The following is a 22910-nucleotide window of genomic DNA, read 5'->3' on the forward strand; positions in this document are numbered from 1 at the left end:
CATGAGAAGACCCCAAGTGTGTGTTCGTATGTATGCATGTATGTACAGTAAGCATTTATGATTGCATGCGTATGTATGCATGCAATGTATGGATTTGTATGTGTGTGTTCATCAGCATATGTATGTGCGTGTGTGTGCGCTGGTGCGTATGCGTATGTATGTGTGTGTGTGTGCACGTGTCTGTGTGGAGACCCCCGGCCTCTGATCCTATGGATTACAGTCGATCAGATTACAGCATCATATTGGATCTCCGGGGCCAGCGACACAAATCCATTTAGTCAGATAAGCCCCGGGCAGGAACCGTTGCCATGCCCACGCGGCCAGGCCCCGTCACCGAGGACTATTCTGAGGACCTCAGTGAGGACCGCATCAGTCCAGCTGCTGGGATCCGCCACGGCTACAGGCGGACGTCACAACACCAGAGTCAACGGTCTGATGCTCAGACCCCTGAACGCATCTCTGTAGGGGGCCGTTTAACAGCGTGTTGTCAACTCGGCAGCACTGAAGAAGAACGCGACGCGAGACAAAGTACACCCAGAAGAGCTGCAGCTGGCCGAAGGAGAGAGGACGTGGGTTTGAGTCCCGCGGTAGCGATCCCGGGTCAGTGGTAACCAAAGCATTAGGCCTCTCTCAGGGCAAGCCGCATCAAGCACGTTCATTTGTAAAAAAGGTGACCTACATCCAACCACAGAGAGAAACCGATCTTGTTGAAGTGACCCTGAAGAACGTAACTGAGATCGCAACTGTTGCCCCCTCCGGTCTTCCTCATTGTGTTCCTGCCTCTATCGTTCAGTCTCTTCCAATAGAAGCTGCAGACCATCCAGCCGTGTCCACTTCAGGATCACTGCAGCAGCAATACTGTCCTCCATCTCTACTGTCCTCCATAGCCGCTGTCCTCTATAGCTTCTGTCCTCTATAGCTTCTGTCCTCTATAGCTTCTGTCCTCTATAGCTTCTGTCCTCCTTATCTACGATCTATATAGCTGCAATCTTGTCCCACACTTGGCAATCACCACAGAGGAAGTTTCTTTGAAGACCAAAATGGACTAATGGACATACGTTTGTGTGGTGGTGCGTGTGTGCGTAAGTGTGTGCGTATCTTAACCGAGACGAACAAACACAGCCCCAGAGATCTAACACAGCTGTAATCTGTTACGATTACAAACACACCCAAAAACGCACATGCGTGTCCCTGCCACACATACCCACTGGATCAGTTGTGTGTGTGTGTGTGTGTGTGTCTGTGTGTGTGTGTGTGTGTGTGTGTGTGTGTGTGTGTGTGTGTGTGTGTGTGTGTGTGTGTGTGTGTGTGTGTGTGTGTGTGTGTGTGTGTGTGTGTGTGTGTGTGTGTGTGTGTGTGTGTGTGTGCGTGTGTTTTATGGACCCCTGCCTTCCCAGCCAATTGCCAAAACTCATCTGGGTGTGAGAAGTAAAACACGGAGCAAACAGAGGGAGAAATGTCACCGGATTCCGGAGAGAAAAGAGTTTGTTGTCCTCCGATCCGTTGACACTGAAGTGTTTGAATTTGAACCGATAACAACAGTGACCTGACTTTAGTTTAACTCTCGGATCCCCTTTGTGTTGGTTCAATGTTAGACTTGGCTTATCAGGTTTCAGGGTCTAAGTTTGGATTCAGTTATTTTCCTAGCGTTTTTTTCTCTGTGTTTTTGGTCCTTTTGAGTATTTAGTGATGTCATAGGGAGTAGGTGTGGATACACTGGTTGTACACGTAACAGAACCATCACACATTTCCAGCCTCCCCCTGTCTGTCCACACACACACACACACGCACCTAGGAGAAAAACTGATCTGCCTAGTCCTAATCCATGGTTTGATAATCCCTACGACGTGGGCTATTGTTTTTCTATTCTAGAGGTCTCAAAGCGTTTATTGACGGGTCTGTTTGGGTGTCAGCAGCTAGCCCCCTGCTCCTCCTCCTGAGCCACAGCATTCCAGGGTGCATCTGGTTCCAGTTCCCAGCCCCCCCTCCAGGTCAGAGCCAGGTTCCCCTCACACAACACTGCAGCCCCATCCCTTCGTCTGAGCCCCCCCCCCCCCCCCCCCCCCAGGTCAGAGCAAGCTCCCCTCACACATCACTGTGGCCCCTCCCTCCTTCTCAGCCCCCCTCTTGGGCAGACTCCCTCCCGCTGCTCCTCCAGTGAAGGCCCAGCCCTTGGGGTCGCTCCTGTGAACAGTTCCTTCTCTGGCCCTCAGAATAACTGGTCAACAGGTAAGAGGAACTGGAATGGAACGGCTGCACCCTTTACCCTGATAAAAATAAGTGGAAATTGAATATTAAGTTACTTTGTAATTCAATGGTAAATACAGAAAATACAAAATAATGTCTTTCACTGTAATAAGATGATTCATCGATCATTCTCTGAATAATAAATGCTAGTCTCTCTACCTCTCTCTCTCTCTCTCTCCCTCTACCTCTCGACCTCTCTCTCTCTCCAGAGCCGGACTCCAGTGGAGGCCCGGCCCTATTGGTCGCTCCTGTGAACAGTTCCTTCTATGGCTCTCAGCAGTGACTCACGCTGCTGTCCACACACAGGAAGACGGCCAGCGGGTCACTTCCTGTGTCTGAACAGCGGATGCGGCTGAGCTGGCGAGCGCATGTGTGGGCTAGTAGAGCGATCCCACGAGAAACACAGAGAGAGAGAGACAGAGAGAGGAGGGGGACAAGTTAGGAGAGAGAGACACACACACAAAAACATTTGGACAAACACACACACACACACACACAGATTCAGAGGAACAAACACACACACACACACACACACACACACACACACACAGACTCTTCCCTCCCCGCCCCCCCCCCCCCCCCCCCCCGATGGACCGGCGCTGCCTGGGACAGGAAGTGTCAGGCGCTCTTTAGGAAGTGACCGTAAACCAAAAGGAAACAGGTGACTCATCACCCGTCCAGCGGGGTCGTCCAATCAGAGGAGAGCTGAACTCGGTCCCGCTCGGTTGGTCTTCTGTGCCCCTCTTTTCAAACAGAACCATGAGCAAATGACCCAGGGCGTGGTCATGTGACGGTATCTACATCTTTATGTGTGTGCGTGCGTATAAATACTGTAATCTAGTCATCAGACAGCGGGAGATCTTCACACACACACACACACACACACACACACACACACACACACACACACACACACACACACACACACACACACACACACACACACACACACACACACACACACACACACACACACACACACACACACACCCACCCACCCACCCTTCCAGGAAGCAGTTCTCTAAACAGTCAGTAGACAGCGTGCCTGGCCACCAGGCCGTCTGACCCTCCCCTGACGCTGGCTGGAGGTCGGAGCGATCACATGACAGAAGCCACGTATCTTCAGGGGTAAGCCACTGAGAATGGATCTCAAGATGGATGGATTTACCGTCCGGAGCCTGAGAGACCCAGATCAATAATCCCCAACAGGAGGTTTGTCTGATCAAAACATGACTGGTCGTCCGTTTCCTAAAACATGTCGGCATCTCAACCTTCTTTTATAGCGGCCACGATAAGTCTGAACACGCGGTTAATATCTATCTATCTCTCTAAGGAGCTATTAGCCGGAGGAAGAAGAAGAAGAGGCGGAAGTCCTCGCTTCTGCACAGCGTGCACACGTTCCTGGTCTGCACAAGGCAATCACGACTCAGAGAGGTTTCACCGGTGATGCCTCCATCCCTTATTGGAAACAGATCCAGAGCTCACAGCAGCCGCTGTGCTGTTTGCCTCCTGTGCTGCTCTCCTCTCAGAGGGACTCTGTGATTTAGGACTGCTGGATGGAGTCTGACTGCAGGGGTGCGTACTGAAATAGCAAATGGAAAGAGGAGCGATTCAGCACATTGTCAGACGACCTCGCCAGACGGCCTGCGTGCTGACGGATGACCTGTCACACTCAGGTGGCCATAGCATTGATTTTAATTTATTTTGGGAGACTCGCACAGAATGCTGATTTGGGTGTGTGTTGTAATGCATTGTGTTAACGGACGGGCCGGGGGGAACCGGTAATGTAGCACAGGTGAGGGAGGAATGGAAGCCAGCATCCTTCTACTACTGCCTGTGAGGGACAGTTTCTCACTCCTTGCCGTTTATGATTTTGGTGGAATCACATTTCATTTCATTTCACCAACAACCCCCCGTTTCCGTGCTGTAATTAAGTGGAAGATGGAATGTTAAATTACTTTGTAATTCCATTGTAAATGCAGAAAATACAAAATAAACTTTTTACTCTAATAAGACGATTCATGTATCCCTCTCTAAATAATAAATGGTAGGGTAGAGAGTCTCTCTCTCTCTCTCAGATAGCCGAGTGCTCACTGGGGAGATCCACTCTCTCACAGCAACTAAAGATATATATATAAAGATATATATGATTCTTCCGTCTCTCTCTCTCTCTCTCTCTCTCTCTCTCTCTCTCTCTCTCTCTCTCTCTCTCTCTCTCTCTCTCTCTCTCTCTCTCTCTCTCTCTCTCTCTCTCTCTCTCTCTCTCTCTCTCTCTCTCTCTCTCTCTCTCTCTCTCTCTCTCTCTCTCTGCTGTTATTCTAATATCCTGCTGCAGTAGTGTCGGACAAGCAACTTCATGATATTGCCCACCTCATGCCACCTCTCCGGTCAGACGTCTGGGCTGGCCGTTGTCCGGCCCCCATGTCTAGCCCCCATGTCTAGCCAGGATGGGGCTCCTTTGTGACAGGGAGTGACAGGGTGGGGGGGGGAAATGGAGCTGTCATTGGTGTGTGTGTGGGGGGGGGGGGGGGGGGGGGGGTTTGTGGGGATCACTGGGCTGACAAGAGAACCCCTCTACCTGTCAATAGGGGGGGGGGGGGGGTTACTGGTCCGGCTGACAGCAGTAAACAAAAGGGCCATGCACACACCGCCCTGACGAAACAAGATAAGAAGGGGGGAGAGGAGAGGTGGGAGGGAGGAGGAGGGAGGAGGGGGAGAGGAGATCATCGTGTCAAATGCTAGTTCAGCAAGAGCGTGACAGTCGACACAGGTTGCATTGCTTGAGCCGTGTGCTGCACCTCTTTTGTGTCTTTTGGGGGGTACATGCATCATTCGTGCTGCTATTACACAGCATGTCATGTGATAGCTCATTCATGGTGCTACAACACAGTATGTCATGTGATGGCTCATTCATGGTGCTACAACACAGTATGTCATGTGATGGCTCATTCATGCTGCTATAACAGAGCATTAGATGTGATGGCTCATTCATGCTGCTATAACAGAGCATGTCATGTGATGGCTCATTCATGCTTCGACAACGGTGTATAAAGTGAAGGCTCATTCATGCTGCTACAACACTGGATGTCATGTGACGGCTCATTCCTGTTACTACAAAATGGTTTGTAATTATGGTGGGCTCTCGCTGCTCATTTTATCCATTACAACTAGCGAACTAGTGAGTAATTACTGGTCAATTAAAGTCCAATTTAGAAAGTAACTGCCATGCCTGTGCTTCAACTCATCATTATACACCAATATTTCTAACAATTAAAATAATTGCACAGCGCATAGTGCAACATATTGAGCAATTACTGTTTTGATTGGATATCTGACGTTTTATTTGATTTTTTTTTTATTGATTCTTTGGTTTCGGTAACGTGTCTTTCACTGTGTCTCAGAGGAAACCGGACACAACTGACTGACAGTCTTACATTGTCTATGCTGGCTTCACTCTCAATCTCTGATTGGGCAACACCACCCTATCATAGCAACAGGATCAATCTCTTAAAAAATGGGCAGCATGAGGCTCAGGAGGTAAAGCGCGTTGGCTGGTAACCGGAAGGTTGCTGGTTCGATCCCCGCTCCTGCTAGCAGATTGTCAAGGTGTCCCTGAGCAAGACGCCTCACCCTGACCACTCCTGATGAGCTGGCTGTCACCTTGCGGGGTTGACAGCGCCGGGGGTGTGTGAAGGTTTTTTGTATGAATCTGTGAATGTGAGGCAATAGTGTAAAGCGCTTTGAGTGGCCACTGGTTGAAAAACTCTATATAAATGCAGTCCATTAACATTCAACCAACGAGCGTTCGTGATCGACTCCCACACTGAGTCCACAGCCGTGTCCCGTCTCCCAGTGGAAGCCCAGGATTAGGAGCTGGATCATGGAAATCCTGAGGAAGCTCCGTGGCGCGCAGATTAGCGATGTTTCAGCCGCAGGAAAGTAGCCGGAGAGACAATGAGGATTTGTTGTTCCCTGATGACAATGCAGCATTCATCCCCAACAGGGTCAGTCACTGGGCTGACCGACAGAGGACCCAGATTCCTCACCGCCCCCACGGTTCTGACAGAATGATGCCATCCTCCCAAAGCCCAATAAGCCTTTTACTGAGCTCACTTCCAGAAGACAGTGTAAGGGTTGTAGAACGAAAGTTAATTTCATTCACAAATCTATGGATTGTGTAAATCTATGGAATATGCACGGTTACACACTGACAAAATACGGGTGGAAAAAATAAGAACACAGATAGATACAAGAACTAAACCGACGATATACAACAAGTTCCTACACGACTACACAAGCAGAATTGGGAAACGCAGAAGAGGATTGACTTAATTGTCAACACACACACACACACACACACACACACACACACACACACACACACACACACACACACACACACACACACACACACACACACACACACACACACACACACACACACACACACGATGAGATCAAGCGAGGACACATCTTGACACCCTTCCCCTGCGTTCAAACGTCGGGGAGCTCGACCAGACACAATCGGTCCTTTATTATGTTGTTTTGCAATCGATATGGAGTGATATTGTTGTGTTTGTGAAAACAGAAATGACGACAGCGCGCGGTAACAAAGCCAATGTGTTGTTCCGTCTCCACCTCCGAGGACCCCTGCTCTCTGAGTGAGAGGCGGTCTTATGATTGATGCTGATTACCTGCAGATACATGACTTGTAAAGGGGGTGATATTGATGTTTAATTTGAACGTACAGTATGATGACCTATAATGATATTGTACAAAAGAGTCATTACTTATCTCTCACATGCACAACCATACACACAAACACAAAAGAAAATGAGAAAGAGAGAACCCAGTGCACAACCTTGCCCTGTGAAACAAAACAAATGACATCAACTAAAGCCTATCAGCTGACATGAGTCGGAGGGAGGTGCTTTGTATTCTCTGCAACTCATACACAGTCCGAGTATCACAGCCAACTAGCAGCTAGCTTCAGACACAGTCAGCGTATTATGGCCAGCTAGCAGCTAGCCTCAGACACAGTCCGCGTATCACGGCCAACTAGCTGCTAGCCTCAGACACAGTCCGCGTATCACGGCCAACTAGCTGCTAGCCTCAGACACACTCTGTGTATCATGGCCAGCTAGCAGCTAGCCTCAGATGCATTCAGCGTATTATGGCCAGCTAGCAGCTAGCCTCAGACACATTCAGCACATTCTGGCTAGCTAGCAGCTAGCCGCAGACACACTCCACTTATTATGGTCGGCTAAGTGTTGGTTCCAATTACGCTGGGGGCAATTTACTACTCACATGTAAGAATATCTAACCTCTGCACCCCCACCCAAACCGCAATGGAATGCTCTGATGCTATGCCATCTATATTCTCATATAAACCTCAGTGTGTGCAATGACAACCATTGTCAGGACAACTCAAACTCACTCAATTCGAAAACCAAACGAGTAATCATCTATAGAAGACGGAAACAAGCGAGATAAAACGCAAGGTAATGGCAGTGGCCGGGCTGATAAACGTGTTCAGACGTGCCTGCTTTTGGTCTAGGGGTGGGGGATAGGGGGTTACGAAAAATGTGAAAAAACGGTGACCTGTACATTGAACCCTGTGTTTGTTTATTCATGCTTCTTACCAATAAAAAAAATAAATAAAAAAAGTGTCTTTGGTGAGGAAATCACCGCCTGTTAAACCCAAGGGTACTCGTCCAATCGACTGCCACCTCAACGCCAATAACCGTTCCCTCATCCTTATCAGGGGAACGTGTGCTGTGGCAGTCGGAGCCACGGGCCACAGGATACAGCTCTGGATATGATCTGCATCGTTTATGAAGTAAATATGAGGCGCCCAGCCAGACACACCAATTCATTCAACCGTTATGTTAATATGATCGCTAACATCCATACATATTAACATACTTACTTATATATACAATATACACACTCGCATGCAATGTGCATTACCAAGTATTGACTAGAAGAGATGGTTCTTAAGGGTTTCTTTCCCTTATGAAATAAATAAATGAAATCTTAAACTCCCTGTCACTCTGAAAGCCTTACCAATCTCCATAATGAAACAAGGTCCAACTCCTAGACGTTCTGCTCAAACACAGGACTGCTGGATCCCAGATGATCATATCTGCAATGCATCTACATTTTGATGAAGCTAATTTGGTCCCACTTTGAAACGCCTTCTGCAATTACGACTGGAGGAATAACTGGGCCAATCGCCTTCAACCATGAGCTGAGAGGCGGACCCTCATTGGTGGAAAGACCCTTTAAATGTTTGCTCTCAACCATGTGAGCAGGAAAGTCAACACAGTCACCAGGCTTCCCTGTTTCATGGGGATGGGGGTGGAGGTGGTGGTTTTTAATGTCTCCAGTTAGTTTCCACAGTGTGTCATATCTATTTGGAGATTATGGTCCACAGATCCACCCTATTCCAAGCCCTCTCCCCTGAATTAATACTCCCTTCCCCAATCAACACCTCTCGCTCTCTCCCTCAATTCCTCAGAACTCCTAGAATAAACCATTACTGACATTCCAACGCCTCTCTTTCTCCCCCCATTTCTCCGGCCAACAGAGGACCCATATTCCCCGGACCCACCTACGGATCTGACAGAACGAAGCCATCCCAATCCCAATAAGCCTTCCACTGAGCTGACTTCCAGAAGTCAAAAATAGAAATGATTGTAGAAAGAAAGTTAATTTCCTTCACAAATCTATGGATTGTGCACAGCTGCAGAAGACTGCGACACAAAAAGGGCGGACGGGACATTCATAAATAAAATGTAAAGGAGAAAATAAGAACACCAATAACAACTGATAGATACAAGAACTGAACCAACGATAAATCAGCAATTTTCTCTCTCTCTCTGTGTCTCTGGACTCCTGGAAGAAACCAGTGTTGTGAAACACACAGTGAGCCGTATGCTTTGGGAAGCACGCGAGGGTTTTACCAGCTCGCCGACTCCACAGACGCGCCTGGTAGCCAGGCTCTCCGTGGGGGGGGGAAGCTGTAAAAACAAGCTCTGTGAGCGCCACACGAGCCGTAACATCGTGGTTCCTGGATCATTAGGGGCGTTCGCCGCAGCCCGCCGTGGTGAGCTACCGCTGCTAACCTGATTTAAAAAAGAAAACACACAAGAACCTGTAGCTTCTGCGGCTGTTTCCAGGGCGATACAGACCAGCACTTGTGGACACACCACCTTAACCTACACCGTAACCGCACAATTACTGGTACTTGGTTCTATGAACATCCTTACTGTGCCGACACCGATATATTATTTCTTTCTTCTGACGAATGTACATATTGTAAGTCGCTTTGGATAAAAGCATCTGCTAAATGCCCTGGATGTAAATGCACACCAACAGCTCAGTTTAGCCACAACGCAGTCCTGTGTGTCTTCCCCAGTAACCAAATCACACTAACGCTAGACTGGGCAAAGCAATTGTTTTGCGTGAAGTTCGAGGGGGAATCCTGCTGGCTGGCTCAACGGTCGACCGCTAACCAGCCCCCCACACTGGGAGCAGGCTGCTGGGTTTGATAGCGCAGCGTTGACTTGGTGTTAGCGTATCAAGCCCTTTCTGTGATTTCTGGTTGAACACCGGCCAAGTCTGACAGCCTTCCCCGTCGGCAGCGAGCAGCGCGTGGCAGAGTGTCACATTTGGTTTACAACACTGGAAATAACAAAAAGTGGCCCCGGCCTTGAGCACTGAAAAGACTTTGCATGAAACACACTGCAGATAAACATCGCAGCTGAACGTCAACGCTTCCGGGGGCAGGGAGAGGTGGGAGGGGTGGACGGATTAAAAACAGCTTGTAGATCAGCGAGCGTTTCCGTTGGGATGTTCAGAGAGCCAGGCATCGAGCGTCCTCTGGGACGTCTTGATGATCGGCGTCCCCGCTCCGTGACCCCGGCCCCCCCGCCCCTCTCTGGGGGTCGGCCGGAGGCGCGCTCCACTGCTCATCCTGATGGGCGTCCTTCACATCCACAGCTCAGAGGGAGCAGCCGCACCCCAAACGGGACGTTACAGTGACGGGGTGACATAGCCGCCCGCGAGCGCTCAGACCCTCCAGCCCGCTCACGTGTAAACGGAGCAGGTCACACACACACACACACACACACACACACACACTGGAGGCAGCCTGGCTTCATGGACATTTAAGAAAGTACACATCTGCGTCCTCTTCCTACCGTACCCACGGCAACAAAGCAGTCATTGTGTTTTCTGTACGACAAACAGAGGGCTCACACAAAAGTGTACACACGCACACAGTGACTGCAGTTCCTATGCGATAAAAATACACAGCCCCCACAATGTATACATTTGCCTTGTAAGTGAGCGAATGCTGTGTGCGTGCGTGCGTGCGTCCGGAGACCCAGCCACTCTGAGCCGCGAGGCATGTTCCTCTAAAGATTACAGCGCAAACCCCCCTGTCTCCATTCCACCTTTTCCCCTCCATCTCTTACCTCCAGGGGTACAGCTCTGAAAACCCCCTCTCTCTCCACACACACACACACACACACACACACACACACACACACACACACACACACACACACACACACACACACACACACACACACACACACACACACACACACACACACACACACACACACCTGGCCTGGGTTAGCTAGCTGATGTAACGATTACTCTATAGATATAGAAACCACAAAGAATGTGTGTGCGCAGGAGGAAGGGAGTGAGATAGAGAGAGGGAGAGACCGAGCCAGAGAGCTTCAGCGAGAGAGCAAGGTGGGGGAGGGAGTCTTGGGCTCAGAGGAGTAGGTGTGGGTGGATGTAGGAATCAGTAGGAATCCAGTCTGCAAACAGCCGGGCTGATAGGCCCTCCACCCAGCTACCACGAGCCCTGATGGGGCTGGTGAGACAGGGCAGGCTGCCTTTCAGCCTCAGCTCTGGGAAATCGTCCTTGCACATAGTTGTGTAGCATCTCATCCTATAGCTATCTTTGTTGTTTACAGGAAATTGGTTAACCTAGCGATTGTGAGTGCTTGGCACTTGGTTCTACGACAATCCTTACTGTACCGACAGCCATATATTGTTTGTCCATCTTCTGAAAAATGCACTTCGTAAGTTGCTTTGTATAAAAGTGTCTGCCAAATACCCTCAATGTAAAAAAAAGGGAGAAGTAAAGGAAGGAGAAGTGAACCTGCCTCTGGATGGAAGTTGGGGCCCATGTCATTGTGGTCGGGTGGTAAGGAGAGGAAGTCCTCGACATCCACAAATTCAACATTCAATTCCATTTTTACACCAAACACAAACGGAAACCATTTCTTGCTACTGAATTGCTAGAAATGTTTTGAGTGGAATTGGAGGGAGAGAGTGGTTTTACTTAGAAGTGGGATCAGGAGAATGTTTATTCGAAACCAAGAATGCACAATACATAAATACACAGAATATAACAAGTATAAACCAGCAGCACCACATAGAAAGAATCCAAGGTGGAATGCTGAATGCGTAGTGAAAGAAACGCAGGCATTTGTTATATGCATTACCTGCTTTATAAGAGATGTTTACCTCTCAAGTTCTCCCTCTCTTTAGATAATCAAGAGAGTCTGTGTCTGAGAAGCTGGCACTGAGGAGCAGTTTCTCAATAGCACTTACTATAATAGCAAACATAACAGGGATGCACCTCCTCCATATTATCAAATATCTTTCTCACGGCTTCCCCAGAATGCGTATCTGTTCCTGTGTTTGCTTCCCCCCCCCCCCCCAACCCATAAACAAACAGGAACCGCATGTTTGGTAGCAACCACGCAAACAAAAGAACAGAAACCTACCGGAAACGACGGCCGTGAGGAACTGGAGCTGAAGGAGGCGCGAGGCTCGCAAAGGATCGACCTTTTCATTTCATTTCCATCCTCACAGTTCCAACCAATCAGGTGACGCTTTGTGTTTGTCGTGCCTGGGTCTGTTCCTGCCAAAGCAGTCCAGGGCGGCTCTGAGCATCTATCCACACACTCTCTACACTCACTCTGCCGTTCTAGGGTGTGTTGGCCAAGTGTGGTCATTGGGGGGTCTGTGAGCAGCGCATACTGTACCTGTCACATTAAACAACACTGTCCCACTCCCAACACAACACTCTTTCAACACAACACTAGTTCAACACTCCAAACACAACACATTCTGAACACAACACAACACATGCTCAACACAACACTGCCTCAACACAACACTGCCTCAACACAACACATTACATTCTCAACACAACACTGGCTAAACACAACACAACACTGTCTCAACACAACACTGCTCAACAACACAACACAGCACCGTCTCAACAGAACACAACACAGGCTCAACACAACACTGTCTCAACCCAACACAAGACTGTCTCAACACAACACTGACCCCGGGAAGTGTCAAAAGTTAAACAGTAAAGTTTTAGTGAATGAGCCGATAACTAAATGAACGGGCGGTTGACCGTCGTCACGACCTCCTGGGCACAAGGCTCCCAGCGGGAGAATGAGTTGATTGTCTCCATGACAACGGACCTTTGATCTGACGTCAAACGTGCGGAGAGAGGCAAAGTGTCTCACTCCTAGCAGCAGTTTTTATAGCGCGGTGGCCCGCAACGGACCGACGATTTGATCACTGCACATTTACCAAAGTGGACGCCTCATCTCGACAGCAAACGACTTCCTAAACGAACCGTAGTGAATCCTTTTAATACCGCCTTTCCTTTTACTGCCCTCTGAAAGTCAACGACCAGACACTAGGGGGCTGCTAGTTTCAGCCTCAGCGTAAAATGAGTTTGTTCCAGCGACAATACACCAGTGTGACAGAATACGGACTGAAACGGTGATGACGCAAAGACCCCAGCATGAGATAATGTATACAAAATAATTCAGTGTTAGTCATACGTCATCAATAATGCATGCGTGAGGAACCCATGCCTTTGCATCGTCAACCTCTTCAAGGACACAACCAAACCATTATCATCTCTCCATCTGCGTCTCGCTCTCCTCAATTCACACAACTTTATGGATGCAGGGAAGGGGGGAGCAACATCTTTTCAAATGAGTTGTCGAACTGCAAGAGCCTATAAAGCCACAGGAATCACAACGACTAGTACATCAAATAAAAAATAAATAGGTACAAATGCTTCAGCAAACGTTGTATTTAACAGGATCAGTATTTAAGGTCTGTTCAGAGAAACTTGATCCTGCGTGACTAGTTGTTAAGACCGAAGCCCGGAGTCGATATGCAGACCTTCTCTGAGACGGAGCAGAAAAGTCGATAGGACTCTGCTGCAAGATGTAATCCATCCTCCAGGAGACGGGGAGAGGGAGGAGAAAGGGAGGAGAGGGCCGTAAAGCAGAGCCGTCAGTCAAAGGGCCTTCGGAGCCGGCTCGGGCCCTGCCCGTGCTTTATGGCCCCGTGCGAGGCAGAGATGCTAATCCCTTTGACAGTACCCTCCTCCACCGCCTGAGAAACACACGATGGGAGAACCACATGATGCAAGCCACGCAGCACTCCAGTGGAAAAACCTCTCTCATTGTCCGGGAGTGAGGAAGAGTTCAGGGGGTTGAGGATGAGGAAGAGGAGACGGGGGAGTGTGCTGCAGTTTCATGAGACACTTTCACGAGAAACTAGACAGCCGAGAATGGGCCGCTCTAGGTTTACCGTGCGGAGTGATCTTCCTCGCTCAGAGCGGTGAAAACGAAAGCAATACAAACAAAGTCAGCTATCTAGGAATGTGTGTCCGCCGTGTCTTGGCCTGCACGGGTAGGGAGTTCAGATCAAGGCACACCATCACAGCCCGTCAAACAGCGGGCTGCGCCCTGTGCACAAAACACTGCATAGCTGTCATTCCCCGTGGCAGCACGTCGCCCGATTCGGTGTGTTTTTAAGATTGCACAATCTGTGTTCAAGCATGTGGCGTTCCCGCCACTTCAAATGGTGTTCTAAACATCCACGGTGACACGCAATCATTCGGATAAAGTTTACCGATACAGGTCTTGAAAATATTGACTTCTAAAAAGTGTTCACCCTCGCTTTGGCGAGAGCACAACACGGAAGAGGCAAACAAACCAAACAAACAAATCCTGCAAAATATTCGAAGATTGAATCGTTCAACACGGCGTGGAATTTTATAAACATGAGGTCCCGACCACAGCAGGGATGTTAACAAGACTTCCATTCCGTCTGTCCGCCCGTCACTCCCCACTGCGCTACACCAGGGGGTCAGAACCCACACCGCATCAGCCATGTAAGCAGAATTGGGTTCTGCCCTCCTGGCTGGTAAGAACCTTGTTAAGGGAGCTCTGGGGTGAAGGGGTTAATCTTGGCTCCCAGCTCTTTTCTAGGGATTGCTAGGCAGCCGCAGTAGCTGCTCATGTAACTGAAACAAGTACAATAGAGAAGCTATGTAGCGCCCGGGGGGAGGAGAGACTCATAAGAGTCATAACGCTACTGGGAGTGACATCAAGGCCTTCCCAGCGCTCCATAGTCTTTGTTCCCAATTCATTGACATGAGACACAAAATGCTAAACATTTCCGTTTCAAACTTGGTAGCCCAAAGAACATCTCACATGTGTGGGTCTTCTCCACACCGTGGTAAAAACCTCCCTGACACAGAGACGCGCTCCGGTGCAGACGGACAGTCGAGGTCCAGAGCTGTGTTCCTTCATACCACGGGGTGACCTGCGCATGTCCTAGAGACGCTCAGCTGGCCTGGCACACCACTGCTCAACCACTAGGATAACCACAGTAGATATGATGAGTTATGAGTTCCATAACGTTAACCAACACTCCCGTTCTGTGGGGGACTCATCACTTTCATACAGTCGGTGAGACTCTGCGTAGCAGGTGTTGAAGTCAGTGGGATGACGATTGGCCTCAAATGACACACACACACACACACACACACACACACACACACACACACACACACACACACACACACACACACACACACACACACACACACACACACACACACACACACACACACACACACACACACACACACAAAGATAGTGAGAGAGGAAGATAGTGAGAGAAAGAGAGACTCACCGACAGAAGCAGAGAGAGAAAGACTGAAAGGCAATGCGAGTGGGAGCGAGAGAGAGAGAGAGACACAGCAAGAGAGGGAGACAGAGTGGGAGCGAGACAGAATGACAGAGACAGAGAGGGGGAGAGAGACAGAGTCAGAGAAAGGGAGAAAGAAAGAGAGACAGTGGTTTGCACAGCTGTACTGTCTCTGTGGGGGCCGTTTTGGTTACTAAGGGCCATCTGAAGGGTCCCACGTCTTGTGATGTGGGACACCTACATCCGACCGTCAGATGTGGGGAGAGGGGGTGTGAGGGGACGTGATGGGCTGGAGTCCACCATGCAGGAAGCCGCGTCTGTCCTTCATCGGTGTGGTCACTGGTCACTGACTGACCAACGAAGCGCTCCGAGTGGACCATTAACAGCGTATCACTATCTCTACTACGGTTATATGACCAACGGTTTCGCGTGATGAATTATGAATGAAGAGGAAACGTTCCAGTTCCCCGGAGGCAACTTGGACCACGTCCGGCCAGCCTTTAAAATATGTCATCTTCCTCCTCAGGATTTTTCCCATGCGTTTGGTTATGGCCGAACGATTTAAGCCGGCTGCCCAAATCTAAAAGCAGATTGCGTTGCTCGCATTTCGTGGCCAAAGCCAAACGCGTTGGAGAGCAGAGGGCTGCATCGCACGTCGTGTGTTGATCCTTGCCGCCTGCGGGGCCACGGGGACACGCAACAGCAGTAAAACAAATAACAGGTTGCAAACAAACAGCCGGCTTCGTGCTTTTTTAAAAGCGTTTAGTTTACTGTTGTTGGTATTCCAAAAAAAAAAAAGGAAGACGCATACTACAAACTCCTATGTTTTATTCATGAAGCTGCCAATTTAGCGGGGCTGCGCGGGGGCTTCCTCGACGCCTCTAATTAGTTTCTCCCTACCTCCGTCTCGGTAGGACTCGCAGGGTGTGGGGAGACGCAGGGTGTGTGGTGTAGTGACCGCAGCCGGGCTCAGAGCGAGGTGACAACAGCACAGCTCGGCCCCTGCTCTGTAAGCGTGGGATTCTGAGTTTTGTTTGTTCCAGGGATGCTTTAAATTATCGCAGGCTTCTGCACCAGGCCGTTCCCACTGTGGTGGGCCTGTATCCCGGGTCTGAAGGGCACACTGTACCGCCCTGCAGTTCTGCAATCAGAGAATGCTGGAGGCGTCCGCTACTGCCTGGATCACCTCGATGGGGACACGTTGGGGAAGTATGGATGCAGAAAGTACTGCCTAGTTCAGATATAATTTCTTCATCATCTTCAGAACATGAATCATTGCCTACAGTACAACTGCTTCAAAACCTCCCCGACATCCTAGTTTCAATGGGATTTCTTTTTTCAGTTTAGGTTTAGTTGCATCCTTTCCACAATCTCTCCCCCTTAAAACACATCACACCGAGATGATCCACGGCCGCACATGCATTCAGTCCCCATGCCGTGCTTTAGAAGAAGTACAACGACTAAAGCTGAAGCCTACTTTGCACCCTTCGACATGCATTCTTCAGTTCTGAGACACTTGAGGGAACAGATCTCTCTAAAATAACGTCAACAAATGAATGTTATCCCCGGTACCCGATGGACAGCAGGGCTGACCGCAGCGAGCCAAAGGGGAATCGGGTTCAACATGACTCTTTATCACAGCACCGCCTGCGTCTCTAATCCGCGCGGTACAGGCATGCGGCCAGTGGGTGTTTCCACGTCCACGCGCCCCGCGGCGCAGGAGAGCTGACAGGTAAACCCTCTCCGTCACGTCGCGTAACGCTTGAGCCAAACATCAGAGAAACACCGGAGAAACATGACAGAAAACGCGGGTCCAGATCAAAGACGAGCAGTGTGACAATTAACGCAGATATCACTTACCTCTCGGATCTTTCAGGAATACATCCGGTGTGTGTGCGCGCACCACTGTACACACAGCGCCGCTACTCTCCTGCTGCCTTTCACGCCTTTCCCCGGGAAAGAAACGTTTGTGTTGAGCGGAACAGCACCGCGCTGTCGGTCGCTGCTCCCCGCTCCCCTCGGTCCCTCTGGCGGTGAGAGGGAGCCCCCTAGCAGTGCGCTGCGGTACTAACCCAACAGCGCTCCACCGTCGCGTAAAAAAAAAAATATATATATATATATATTATCATATAATCATATAATAATAAAATAATAATAATAAATTATATGCACTTATCATTTGTATTAAATTAATTATTATTTTAATTCATTTTTTTTTTTTAATTCAACAGGAAAACGTTGAAATACTCGACTGGGGCAGCTAGGGGCCGACTGTGACCTCGACAATTTCGAAAAAAACCGGACCCGCCCCACCACAGGCCCCTCTGCCACACCACAGGCCCCGTTATCACACCACATGCCCCGGTTCCTGGGCTGCAGCTGGATGCTACTTCACCGTCGACGGCCCCGCTCCCCCTGGATCCTCTAGCGGGGAGAGGGAGCTCCTAGCGGTGCGCTGCGGTACTACACTACCAGGAAGGCTTCCTGAGGAAGCAAATGTCAACCACCACAATATCGGATAGGGCCGTGTACTATATTAATTGATGCAATTAATGTTAGAACAGTACGATTATCTATAGTCTACTTTAATATAGGCGTGTTTGATGATATCATTGATTTGATTCATTAGCCTAATATTTTATAATCATACTTTATTATATATTTTTATAGCATCTCAACCAATTCTGGGCATCTCCTACCACTTTAAAAAAAGTTTGTAAAGTTATTAATATTATTAAAATTATTATTCTCTCTCATGTTTCTATAATGTTGCGCTTGAAGCAGGTTGCTTTTCTGAGAGTGTCTTGGATGTGTCTTTGTGGTTCAATGCACTGATGTAAGAGAGTGCTAAATAAATGAATTTAAATCTAATCTAATCACATTCCTTCCTGGGCCACCTTTTTATTGCCAAACAAAGTTTCAGACACACACACACACACACACACACACACACACACACACACACACACACACACACACACACACACACACACACACACACACACACACACACACACACCTGACCTGAGTGCAGATGTCAATGATTCATCTGCAGTAAACATTATAAATGATTTTCCTCATGAACCTGCCATATAGTCACATGACTTTGGGATAAGTCTGATTTACAAACACATCGTGGACGTCACATCGCAGTGACAAAATATACGGAATGTGATTGGTCGCCTGCTTTGGTCGCTTTTAGAAAATTAACATGAAATTAAATTTCATATTAATGGGCCAACATTGTTGTGTATGAAAGGGCCAATCATATATTGTAGGCCTAAATGTCTGTATTCATTGAGTAGATTTTGAGGCCTCCATTTGCATTGTTTCTTGCTCATATTTCTCTCTACAACTCCACTTTAAAAGACCGCAATGTAGCCCAACTAAAAAACCAACTCGGCCACAACAGGCCTACAGTCTCGGACGTTGGGTCCAGTCCTCTTCCACCTGTTTGGAAATAAAGCTTGGCATGACAACCTCCTATCTGTCCTGATGTTTCCGACCAAAGGTCACGTCCATAAAGACAGGGTTTTATGAGCTGTAATCCTTATTCCTGTCACCAGCCCACACCCCGCCCAAGAGGGCAAGTTCGTCGCCAACCCTGCTCCTCAAACGCTACTCTCAGCCCGCTGGGACCGGACCCGACTACAGCCCACACGTCTCACGGCTATAGAGCCAGACACACCGGGAGAACAGGGACCATGCCTTCCGCCACCAAGATCCTCTACTTCTTCTCCAGCGCCCTGGCCTCCTCCATCTCGGTGGGGCTGCTGGGGTTCTCCATGTCCACCACCTGGACCCACGCCACCATGGAGTGCGCCGCGGACTTGGCCAACACGACGTTCGCCAACGGGACCGCCTCCATCACCTTGGATCTCTTTGATATGATCTCGGAGAGGACGTCCTGCCCGGCGATCGGAAGCCGGCCCGATAAGTTCAAAGGTAAATGAGGGGACCTGAACTTCAAAAAAAATCATAAAGCCTGCTAAAAATATCTACTGATTAGCAATAAAATTGGGAAATGGACTGCATTTATGTAGTGCTTTCTAAGCACTGGCCCCTCAAAGTGCTATATAATTACCACCTGAAATTCACCCATCCATGCGCACATTCACAAACCGACTGTGGTGTGAACCACGCAAGGCGACGGCCAGCTTGTTGGGAGTAGTTGGGAGTAGTTAGGGTGAGGCGTCTAGCTCAGGGACACCTGGACACTCGCAGGAGCCGGGGATCGAACTAGCAGTCCAGTTACAGTTACAAGTCAACCCGCTTTACCTCCTAAGCCACTGCCTCCCAAAGAAGACATTTGTTAATGTCCTCATCCACTTGAGTGGCCTACTATTTAACACTCAAACCCATCCCTGGATCAGTGATACGAAACCATAGCTCTGTTCTGGGAACATGGCCGCCGTTACACCACAACACCAACCCCCCCCTCTCCAACCCCTCTGCCTCCTCTGACCTACACATGAGACTCAGGCAGCCCTAACGTTGTTGTGAATGTTCGCAGTGTTCACTGAGCTGGGGAACGTCGGCACGGCTCCCCAGGTCCTCCACGGACTGGTTGTCATGCTGTTGGCCTTGTGTCTGCTGGCGTCCTGCGGCAGCATCCTCATCGCCCTGTACAACAGCGTCAGCAACCCCTACGAGACCTACATGGGGCCCATCGGCATCTACGTCTGCAGCTCCGTTGGCGGTGAGGAGGGTTGAACGATTTGGGGAATAATCAAATTGCGATTATTTTGACCAATATTGCGATTTAATGTGCGATTTTTATAATTTATTAAGTTCCTTATGTTGTGTATTATTCACTAAAAAAGAAATAAATGATTCTTTAGTGTGACCAACACAACATTGGAAGCAGTCAACATAAAAACTGCTCTTTCCTTTAGGCCAGGCCAATGTGTTGGGATTAATTTATATTATAAACTTCTTTATTTGACAATTGAATTGTAAAATAAAAATAAATGAATCGTACTGATTTCCAGTCAGTAACGGTAACAAATCACTTTTTTTTTCTAAATCACAGACCTAGCTTTGAGCTCCTCCCACCACTAGATAGTTATCATTCATAATATATAATTATAATAATACTTTTATATTCTTGTGGTTAAGTGTGAGCATTCATGTTTGCCTACTTGGTAGCTCGACCCCACGTAGGTCGGGGATGTTTCCCATTCCGACTCCCATTCCGTTAACGAACGCAGCATAACACTGTCATGTTTGTGATGTTTTTTTTAGCTTTGTAGTTAATTAGCTAGTAACGTGAATATCTGATCGACGCATAGAATTGGGTACTCGCCGATACCCAATACTGGATACCCGATACCCGATACTGGTATCGCTATCGGAACAACCCTAGTCTGATGGATCGCCTTTAGCAGTAGAAGATGGATTCTAAGTAAACTATCATCGAGGATCAATTTACTTGTTTGTCATCGTTATTGGTCCCTTGTTTGCTGTTTTTCTGCTACGTATATATTTATTGCATATAGCTAGCCTCCTAGCATATTTGAGTCATATTTTAAGGTTAATCTCGTATTTAGTGTCAAAAACACCTTAGGCAGAAAGTGAATATGGAATGTAAAAAGCAGTATGACCTAGGCAATTATGCTATTACGATATCTTGATATTGACATTGTTATTATTGGCCTTGAATTTAAATTGTATTGAGTATTCCTTGTTTCTGCTTATTGGATGGCTTGTACTTAAAACAGTAGGCATGTTAGCCTACAGAATGATGGTTCATTCCCCTAATGCCTTGCTCTACGATATTTTGATGTTATATGAAGTGTGTAGTTTGAGAAAAGAGAATAATAGGAGTTGTTGGTTTTGGGCCTTGATACGTTCCCCAGTACACAATGTATAATCATGATTACATTGAACAAAACAAAATATACATATATATTATATTGGTCAATGCATGATATGATTATGTCATATATTATAAATTGACCAAAACAAAATAAATATAGTATATGGTTCAATATATGATAAGCTTATATATTGATAGTTTGGATTTCAAAGCGTCGGTCTAAAAGCATTTCAAACTGCAACGACCCTGTCGCTTTGCGCTATCGCTCACCCTGAACCATTTCCCTCCCTCTCTCTGTTCCTCCCAGCCTGTGTGTCCTTCTTGGTCCTCGTGCTGTTCGTGATCAACTTGTTTGTCAACCGCGTGGCGGAGGAACTTGTCATCGTCGTCAGCACGCTTGCTGCCCTGAAGGTGCAGAACACGCAGGTGTCGATGGGGCTTGGATACTACCTGGTCCTCCCCTACCTCGCCCTCACCCTGATGGCCATCGGCTTCGTCTACCTCTACCAGCACGCGGCCTACAGGCACCAGCGTGAACAGCAGAGGCCTACCGAAGAGCCTAAGGATGTGCTGATGTACTAACGTCGGGGTAGTCAGGACAACGGGAGGAACCCTTCAGGACATTGATGAATCACCGTCTCACGGGACGAAGGGGAACGAGGAGGCCTATCGCAAGAGTATCCACAATCTATTTATTGTAATGGGCGAGGAAGAGCCATTGAAGAGAGATAATGATGTGTCAGAGTAGAGCGGGCGTGGAAGAGCAGTGGTTTGGGTCTATTAATAACGCATCGTTTTCTTGGAGGATTATAAAATGACCATGTTTTGATTGCTTGATGGTTAAAACTGTTGACACACGTGTCAGTGGCCTTGATGTAATCTGTCAAAATACAAGAGAGGGGAATTGATGACAACATATCAGAATGAGGAAGTTAAGGGAAGGTAAATACATGCTATAACATGTGGGAAACTAATGTGTTTACCTATTTGACTGCTATATAATCTTGTAGATTTAAATAAAGTGTAAGCAATTATTATGATTACTGTTTTGAAGTGTATTGGCTTGATAAGACAACTAGTTGAATACAATTGCCTGAATTATACAATATACCGTATTGCCTCAAAAGTAGGCCTACGACATGCTTCGTAAAGACTTCTAAAACACGTCCTGATTTATAATTCTTTGTTATTTTTTTTAATCTTCTGACAAACACAGAAGTGGCCTACAATCCTTCAGGTTAAAACCGGATATTGTAAATATAACTTTGCTGCCCTCCAGTGTCCAAAAGTGTTAATGCAAAGACATTTTTCAAACGAATCCGTTTAGGAAAGCGTACAAATATAAATGTCGTTAATATGAACATCAACAATATAAATATTCATATATATTAACAATTATAATATAAACATTTACATCAGGGCATTAGCAGACACATTTTATCCAAAGCGACTTACATTAATAATACATTTGTCCAAAGAAAGAAAAACAACATATCGCTATCGCTACAGTAAGGATATGCAGTAATATACAAATGATGTATGAATAAAATTGATATGAATAGGCGAGTGGGGGGACGGACTACAGACATTCCCAGGAGTACGACGGTCCCACAGGTACGTGGGAAGCATTCTGGGGGATTACCGTACTTACCTGTGAGGCTCGCGTCTCACGACAGAAGGCTGCGCGCTAAGACACCCCTCTGGAACCGCAGTGGTGCGTCGTAGCCCCCCCCCCCCCCCCCCCCCTCCCCCCCACAGGATCAGCCGGGATCCTCCT

General features: G+C 48.0%; 2 protein-coding genes and 1 long non-coding RNA gene across 4 annotated transcripts in view; 2 read left to right on the top strand and 1 right to left on the bottom strand.

Annotated features, from left to right (window-relative positions):
- The window catches only part of LOC115530886 (receptor-type tyrosine-protein phosphatase epsilon), a 53532-nt gene extending 36207 nt beyond the window's left edge, over positions 1 to 17325 (bottom strand). For both annotated transcript variants that reach the window (XM_030339703.1, XM_030339702.1), the window contains exon 1: positions 17176 to 17325. The gene's annotated coding sequence lies outside the window, so the exon portion shown is untranslated. The remainder of the gene's footprint in view (positions 1 to 17175) is intronic.
- LOC115530888 (uncharacterized) lies at positions 2847 to 4257 on the top strand. Its single transcript, XR_003973808.1, has 2 exons — positions 2847 to 3459; positions 3581 to 4257. It is a non-coding gene; the product is annotated as an uncharacterized LOC115530888 (long non-coding RNA).
- A 1533-nt stretch (positions 17326 to 18858) lies between the features above and the next one.
- Positions 18859 to 22173, top strand: clrn3 (clarin 3). The gene is made up of 3 exons (XM_030341112.1): positions 18859 to 19260; positions 19829 to 20014; positions 21441 to 22173. The coding sequence occupies exons 1-3, from the start codon at positions 19020 to 19022 to the stop codon at positions 21713 to 21715; spliced, it is 702 nt and encodes a 233-aa protein (XP_030196972.1). The 5' UTR covers positions 18859 to 19019; the 3' UTR covers positions 21716 to 22173.
- The last annotated feature ends 737 nt before the right edge of the window (positions 22174 to 22910 follow it).

Source organism: Gadus morhua, chromosome 18, assembly GCF_902167405.1.
Source record: "Gadus morhua chromosome 18, gadMor3.0, whole genome shotgun sequence".
Taxonomy (NCBI): domain Eukaryota; kingdom Metazoa; phylum Chordata; class Actinopteri; order Gadiformes; family Gadidae; genus Gadus; species Gadus morhua.